This window comes from Populus euphratica, unplaced genomic scaffold (assembly GCF_000495115.2).
Source record: "Populus euphratica unplaced genomic scaffold, PopEup_1.0 scaffold54.1, whole genome shotgun sequence".
In the NCBI taxonomy this organism is placed as follows: domain Eukaryota; kingdom Viridiplantae; phylum Streptophyta; class Magnoliopsida; order Malpighiales; family Salicaceae; genus Populus; species Populus euphratica.
Window position 1 is genome coordinate 176,529 of NW_011499910.1, and position 8,511 is coordinate 185,039.

Genomic DNA, 8,511 nt, shown 5'->3' on the forward strand with positions numbered 1-8,511 from the left:
CGTATATATATAAGTTGACGTATATATAAGTTGACGTATATAATCAAGCAAATTAAAAAAAAACTACATTCGTTTATATTTTTTTTCTAATTTTTAAGCGGTGCATTCATAACCTTCTATGAACTATATTTTGAACGTCGACGTTGATAATAAATGGCATAGCTTAGGCATCCAAAATACTTATTTTCATTTTTTAATTAAATAATGTATGGAATTGTAATATCCATTGTGTTTAAAAATATGTATTTATATCTCTTTTCTGCTTCCTGCCATAAGTCATTACCAAATTTAATGCGTCTGCTGGAGGGCCACAAAACAATACCAAGCCCTGACCAGAAGCTCAACAAGCGGAGGAAGGCGACATCGTTCATTAATGGCATGGCAGATAACTGGCGGCAAATATTCGCTGACTTTGCCTTCCATTTTACTTTGCTCAAGACAACCAACAAGCTCCTGCGTGCAGGCCTGCTCTTGTCGCTTGCTTGTTAAATCTCGATATATATATATATTTTAATCAAAATACACGTATTTGTATATTATTTAAATAAAAAATTATATCCATAACATCTTATAATATATATTTTGGTTTGACATTATAATTACTGTCAATTTAGTTTAATTTCTGGGTGCCACAAAAAAATGAACAGAGATTTTTTTAATTATTATTAATATAAATATCTTAGTTAATTTATGTGTATCTTAACTAATCTTACACATTTTAAAATTAAAATTCATGTTAACTTCCAATAAATTTAAAATTTATAAAATTTGAATAATAATTTTAAAAAAATAAATTTAAAATTTGAGTAATTAAATTATTTTCATCAAAATTAATAGAGTTTAGTTTTAGGCCTGACGAGTGATTTACCAGATGCTCCTAAGAGATGGTCCGTGATCGAGGCCCATGTTGATGCCTCGTGTTTACACTCAAAACAAATTATTTTCCAATTAATTGTGAGTAATTGGACCAAATTGAAAGACTTCTAATGGCTAGGATGAAATCCCAATATTCAACCAATTCCAGGGGCTAAACAATGTAAAAAAAAGCCAATTTTGACAAGCCAGAAAAAGAAACCCCAATCTGTAGGGGAAGTCTCAATTAGGCCCTCAACATATTTTTCATCTTTATTAAATCTCAAGTGTATCAATGAATTCTCAATCAAACCCTTATGTTAATTTAGGTTAATATAATGGTTGAAAAAATCAAGTAATTTTTCTTTATTCCTTTTAACCCATTAATTAACTAAAACTTTTCACATCATGTAATAAAACAGAAAATTATACAAAATAAATATAAGATCTTTGTGTTTCCATTTTAATTTTGGTCTATTATGTCATTTTCCCGTAATGATTGGGGACCTAATCAAGTAATGATTTTACTAACTAAAATTGAATGAAGGATATGATTGAGAATTGATATCTATATTAGAGATCTAATTGAGATGAGAAATATGTTAGGGACCTAATCAAGACTAGCCACAAAGTTTGGGGACTTTTATGAAGTTTCCCTAAATATTCCCGGAAAAAGAAAATAAGGTACTGGGCTTGCTTCGTATTACTATTATTGTTTTCCTCTTTAGTTAGACTATTTAGGAAAATATATTATTGTAAGATCCATTAACCATATTTGCTTATTACATTTGTAATTAAATTAATTATTATTTGTAAATAGATATGTACTTATTGTTCATTTCACAAGTTCCGATTCAAGTTACTCTCTTGAACAAAATACTTTGCAATTTATATTTTCTTATATCTTTTTTCTATCAACTATTTTACTAATCCTTTATGATCTCTTAGTCAATCTTCGTCTCCCTTAATAACTTTAGATTTTTATTTATTTTTTTATTTTTCTAATTAGTTATCTTACTAATCTTTTCTGATGTTATTTCTAACCATTTTTTTCATTTCAAAAGCTTTTTAAAATAAAATTAAAATATTTTTTGATATTTTTATATCATTTTCATATACTATGCTGATATCAAAAATAATTTTTAAAAAATAAAAAATATATTATTTTAATATATTTTCAAAAAAAAATATTTTAAAAAGCAATTACAAATAAATTTAATTATCTTAAAATATTACAAATCAAAAGTGTTGCTTAATTAGCACCAAGTACTCAGGAAAGTGACAAAATTAAAATATTATTATAATATATTTTAAATAAAAATTATTTTAAAAAATAATTAAAAAAAAAAGATAAAAAGATAGATAAAAAAACTTATAGTTACACATAATAAATAATCTAATAAGTTTATTTAAAAGAATAATTATGATTATTTTTTAAAGTATTTTTTATAATAAAATATATTATAATGATATTTTTTATTTTTAAAAAATTATTTTTAAAATCAATATATTAAAATAATTTAAACTATAAAAATAAAATTAATAAAAAAATCTTGAATTTTTTTTAAATACGGCTTCCATACGCCTAGTTTCGTCATAACATGTCACAAAGCCGAAGTGAAGCGAAAACCACGAAGGGGCGGCTTGTAAACAAAACTAGCTATAAAATAGCCAAACGACATCGTTGATTACCAGCCAAAAGACTTTTCTATTCTAGTTTCTGCATCTGTATCTTCTGGGGATCGAGGTGGGAGAATGTCAGAAGTTTCCTCGGAGGGCTGCTGCCGCCTTCAAATAAAGGTCTCTCCGTGCCTGCCAGAGACCTTCTTCTTGAACCGGGCGATGCAAGCAACATTCGAAGCGTCCAGTTGAGGACTCCAGGTGCAAACATCCTGTAAAGGAGGAGGAATACATCATACCAGCTTGGGTACTTGACATACTCATCTCCTCGGCAAGCCCCCGACACCATCCTCCTGGCGTAGTCCTCCACCGGTCCGCCAGTCCCATTTAACTAAACAAAAGGGAAATGTGTCAGGTGATAGCATTACAGAGTGTATAATAATTCTGACACAATTTAAATTTTTAAATTGAATTATTTATTTGATATAATATTAAAGTCTCAATGATTAACTAAGTAGAAAGATTAGCAAAGCATTCCAAAAAAAAAAAACGTTTGAGAGCAAAATCTTACTTCTCTTTCCTCTTTCCATAGCATCTCTGCGCCATCCTCTTGCATGAACTTGCCTCTTCCCATTTCGCTTCCAATCCAACCATGTGTTGCAATTGTTATTCCAATTTCACCACTCACTTCAAATCTCAATGACTCGTAGAAGTTCACCAGAGCAGCTTTAGCAGCCTAGCAAGAATTGTTATAAATTTAAGAGAATATAGTGAAGCCTCAGCCATTTACAATGAAGCATTGAATGCGGAGTTCGATGAAAAGAATAAAGTAAAAGAAAGATCATGAAACCAGCACATGAATATGTATATATATTCCTGTAATGCGTGCTTCTGCTTCTTCTCAAGCATCGGTTAATTATAGGAGACTGGAAAAAGTGTAAGCACATGGATTTAGGACCCTCGAACAGGAAAAAGGAAAGGATATTCCTCCGTAAAGTTAAGCATCACTAGCCTGCCATTGTTCTTATTGTGTTTGTATTTCGTGAAAGATGATTGTGTAACCTTGCACTACTCCTAGGAGATTAATGTCCATGTAAAAATAGTAATGGATCATCGCGGATGAAGTTTCTTGCAGAGCTAAGCTAAGTGCAACTCAACTGAAGGTTGCTGCTGGACGAGCAGTTCCAGGTCCAAGTTCCGGTTACTTGCAGGGATGTTGTTTATTTTTAAAAAGTGAATTTTAACTGAAGGTTGCTGCTGGACGAGCAGTTTCAGTGTTCCAGCTTCTGTTTGTTTGCGGGAAAAAAAACTTTTAAGTGAAATATAAAAAAAATAAATTATTTTTTAATATTTAATAATATTATAGATTTTTTATAACTTTTAAAAAGTATTTTCTGTTCAAATTTTTCAACCAACTTTTTTAATAGCAAATAAATATAAAAATAATTTTAAAAATAATTTTTAAAAAAATAAATTCAGAAAACAAACACATTGTAAAAGGGTCTTCATATCAAATTTTCAGTGAAACCACGCTGTACAGATTCTTGTCAGAGTAATTATTTTTATCGTTTTCCCTTCACTTAAGGTTTGAATGAATTTTCTTTTCTTAAAGAAAAAAAAATTAACCTGCTTGGCATCTGAGAAAACAAACTTCATACACTTAGATTTATGCATACTTACAGCATATAAGCTCATTCTAGGTAGAGGTAACCAGCTTTCAACTGCTGCATTAACGACGACTCGCCCATTGCTCTGATGTATGTATGGAAGAGCCACATAAGTGGGATAGACATTGCCCCAAAAATTAATGTCCTAATAATGAAAAATCAAATTTAAGAATCTTTCAGGAAAAGTTTTGAAGATTCTAAGATTAGCAGTCATCCAGAGCTCCAAACTATCCATTCATTCATGTAAGCTTATAGCCCTTACCAACAAATGTTTTAACACAGAGGTGTCCCCAACTTCTTCAAAGTAAAAGATATGCCCCAAACTTGCTGTGTTGACAAGATGATCCACTGCACAAAACTTAAATAAATAAATATAAAGAGAAATGCAGAATGAAAGGTTTCTGTTAGTTTTTAAATGGAAAGAGTAAAACTTATGCTGCTGAGAAATCTTTTAAAAGAAAACCGAATCTATTGGTTATATCGGTTAAGATTTATTAGTTTACGGCGATGCAAGTGAGACATACCTCGGCCAAAGTGACTTACGGTCTCATTGACAAATCTCCGGCAGTCATCTTCCTTGACTACGTCTGCTGCCATAATCATGACTTGCTTTGCACCAATATACCTAGCTTTCTCACGGATCCCTCTGAGTCTGTGCTCTCTACGTGCAATCAACACAAGATTCACTTTCCTCTTTGCATATTCATATGCAATTTGCTGCAATTGGAAACCGGCAACTTCATAACATGATTCATACTACAATGATTCTTTTAAACACACCAGCAGCTGTAATAAAAATAGTGACCACGCATATATGGGAAGAAAAAAATTTGTGAATGAAGAGTTGGTAATAAAGAAGTTTAGTTCAGGTAATGGCCTTCGAGGATGATGTCAAGTAAGCTTCTGTTCTGTTCACGGTTCAGAATTCTATCGCTAGTATAATTTAATTCCGGTGCATGAACAATGTTTTGATGTCTATCTTGATACATAAATTGAATACATCATTTTCTACTGGTTTCATGGACGATTACTCGTGAGTTTGCAGAATGTGTCCATTGCAGACATAATAAAATCACAATGGTTTCAGGTTATCACTGAGATCCCTGCAAATAATTTACGTTTTGCTATGAACTAACATGGTGGAACAGTGAGATCCGAACATCAAGCATGTGGTAAAAATTCATCAGAGAAAACTGGTATCCAAATCACATCATAGTCTTAACCTTTGCAGCAACAGAAGCTGTCCTCATACATTTCTTTGGATAACTCATGCAATTTCAAGACTTCTTTGGTTGAAATAAAAGCTGTCGTACATATACTTGTCTCCTATCTTTGTGGCTTTAATATTTAATCAATCAAATCACTTCGATTGAATCACGTTCTTTACATAGCAAGTCCATTTGCTCTAAGTCTCTAGTCAATTTTTCTCGAAGCCCTCTCCTTCAATGCGGCAGTGGCTTTCCAATCTCCAGATTCTATAAGCTAAAATTCCTTAGTTCAATAGATTAGCAAGGACATGGCCTATATATCTACATCCTATAAAAATCCTCTCCCTTGCTTCAATGGAATTTGAAGATCAGACTCCCAAGATAGAATTCCTGAATTCAGTTGGCTATCTAATAAAGAACAGAGAAAAAATGCACTTAAATACTTAAATCAAACGAGCACATCTAGGGTGGGGGGACAGGGCGATCTCTACTGAGCCAAATCTTGATTTCGAGAAGGGGTGATGGAGATGATGAACAGTGATTTGAACAATGAATAGTGAATAGTAGGTTTTGTAATCAGAATAGTAGGGTTTTGAACAGGGATTTTTTTTTTTTAGATCAAACCGATTTAGGGTTTAATATAAACATTATAGACCGTTTAATTGTAAGAACAATTAAAAGTCTTGCTCTGATACCAAATTTGATGCGGAACAACAAACCAAAAGAATTAAAGCCGGGAATAGAAATAAGCTTTTAGAAAAGAAGTAAGAAGAGAAAGCAAAGAAAGAGGAGAAAAGGGATTGGAGATATGCAAAATCTGCAATATTTTTCATTAATCATCAAAAGTCCTTAATATTTAGAAAAGTAGGGTATTTATACTAAAATCCTAACTAGAATAAGTTATTGGGCTTATGGCCCACTACATAAAATACCCAACAATAATTAAATCAAACCCAACAAATAAAGCCAAATTAATAAAACTCAACTAAAAGTTCACATAAATTAAACCCAAAACATAAGTTAAAGCCCAATCTCTCAATTGTTTGAGCTATCCTCCATCATCTATGATCATTCACGTGCATAAATAATATTTGGAGTCCGGTCGCGTGCATAAATAATATTTCGGGTCCGATGTCCCCATCAATTTTCTACTGGTTTCATGGACGATTACTCGTGAGTTTGCAGAATGTGTCCATTGCAGACATAATAAAATCACAATGGTTTCAGGTTATCACTGAGATCCCTGCAAATAATTTACGTTTTGCTATGAGCTAACATGGTGGAACAGTGAGATCCGAACATCAAGCATGTGGTAAAAATTCATCAGAGAAAACTGGTATCCAAATCACATCATAGTCTTAACCTTTGCAGCAACAGAAGCTGTCCTCATACATTTCTTTGGATAACTCATGCAATTTCAAGACTTCTTGGGTTGAAATAAAAGCTGTCGTACATATACTTGTCTCCTATCTTTGTGGCTTTAATATTTAATCAATCAAATCACTTCGATTGAATCACGTTCTTTACATAGCAAGTCCATTTGCTCTAAGTCTCTAGTCAATTTTTCTCGAAGCCCTCTCCTTCAATGCGGCAGTGGCTTTCCGATCTCCAGATTCTATAAGCTAAAATTCCTTAGTTCAATAGATTAGCAAGGACATAGCCTATCTATCTACATCCTATAAAAATCCTCTCCCTTGCTTGAATGGAATTTGAAGATCAGACTCCCAAGATAGAATTCCTGGATTCAGTTGGCTATCTAATGAAGAACAGAGAAAAAATGCACTAAAATACTTAAATCAGCAAAACGAGCACATCTAGGGTGGGGGAGAACAGGGCGATCTCTACTGAGCCAAATCTTGATTTCGAGAAGAAAGGGAGCTACTTACTTCTCCTATGCCAGAAGAAGCTCCAGTGATGATAACAACTTTATCCTCCATATCCTCACTGTAGAAAGATTTGTAGAGCCACTCACATGTATTGATAAAGCGTAAGGCTGGCCATGAACAGGCCAGCATCACCAAGCTAGCAGGAAGCACTACCCAATTCAACACACAGTTTATAAAATCCATGGCTGAAAGACTATGGTGAGTCTGATTTTCAAGAAATGACCACCAGATTAAAATAAAGATTAAGATAAGGAGGAGGAGCTTTGGCTTTTGACATATAGTACTAAATGATCAACAACAAAATTGCATGCAACGAAGAACATCAGCACACGTGTGTTTCCTCATTGCTTTTGGATGTTCTTGCATGGTACCTGTCATCCATGCATCACCACTTGTTCTTTCATAGAGGGCACTCCGCAGCACCATCTTAACTTTCAAATTGAACACATAATTCTGTTCTTGGAAGCCATGTAACATTTTTTATAAGTGGAGATCGCTAACACAAAGAAGGTTGAAAAATACGAGACAAAAATTCTGAACTAAGAGATACAAGTCCTGATGTATCCGGTGTACACATGTACTCGGATCCATTCCCACGTAGGTATCCATATTGGACACCACTCGGAGAGGGTTCGAACCAAATGAACAGCATAATTTCCGGATAGCACGAACATCCCTTTTTCGGATAATATCTCTAATCCGGATAGGCTTTGGCCAGTCAAGCAAGCCCCAGTGAACTCGATTCCAGGGAATAGGTTAGTTAACACAGTTGAAACGCTCTCTTCCAACCCTTCCATCCAACCAATAGAAAACTTGAACCACAAACACCAACTTGAATGTATTATTTCTTTTAATTAAGATTAACTAAATCAATGAAATGAAAAATTAACTTATTTAATTATTTGAATTTAAACAAATCAATATCAAAATAATTCGAAATAAGAACAGACGCAAAGTCATGTTTGCGGTCGCGGAGTTTAATAATGCTTTGGCAAGACAAGTAGTTGTATGAAAATTAAAGTTGACTTGAAGAAACACGTGTCACTTGTTAAACTGAAGACTCATAGCATAGTGCTATGCACGTTTGAGTTTAAAGCTGCCCTCTCTCCCTTTCAATTCTGGCTTTTCAAGATTTTACCAAACCTCTCAACAACTCTCAGTTTTTCTTGTTAGAGATTCAGAGAAATAAGAAATGCGTTGTGTATATCAAGGTTCTCATTTCTTCTTTTTTTTTAATTAAAATAATATGTTTTGATTTTAAAGTTTCTGGGCACGTCG

General features: G+C 33.1%; 1 protein-coding gene across 1 annotated transcript; it reads right to left on the reverse strand.

Annotated features, from left to right (window-relative positions):
* Nucleotides 1-2,560: 2,560 nt before the first annotated feature.
* Nucleotides 2,561-7,416, reverse strand: LOC105133903 (11-beta-hydroxysteroid dehydrogenase-like 5). Its single transcript, XM_011038065.1, has 6 exons — nucleotides 7,234-7,416; nucleotides 4,664-4,856; nucleotides 4,402-4,487; nucleotides 4,153-4,284; nucleotides 3,044-3,208; nucleotides 2,561-2,863 (listed from the first exon to the last, which is right to left on the reverse strand). Exons 1-6 carry the CDS (start codon nucleotides 7,414-7,416, stop codon nucleotides 2,561-2,563), a joined length of 1,062 nt encoding a protein of 353 aa, XP_011036367.1.
* Nucleotides 7,417-8,511: the final 1,095 nt, after the last annotated feature.

Excerpts from the sequence above, each read along its gene's own strand:
- LOC105133903 (XM_011038065.1), bottom strand. The coding sequence starts at position 7,416 with ATGGATTTTATAAACTGTGTGTTGAATTGGGTAGTGCTTCCTGCTAGC. Across the intron at positions 4,285-4,401 it reads CTGTGTTAAAACATTTGTTG|GACATTAATTTTTGGGGCAA; the intron begins GTAAGGGCTATA and ends TTTCATTATTAG. Across the intron at positions 3,209-4,152 it reads CTAGAATGAGCTTATATGCT|GCTGCTAAAGCTGCTCTGGT; the intron begins GTAAGTATGCAT and ends AATTCTTGCTAG.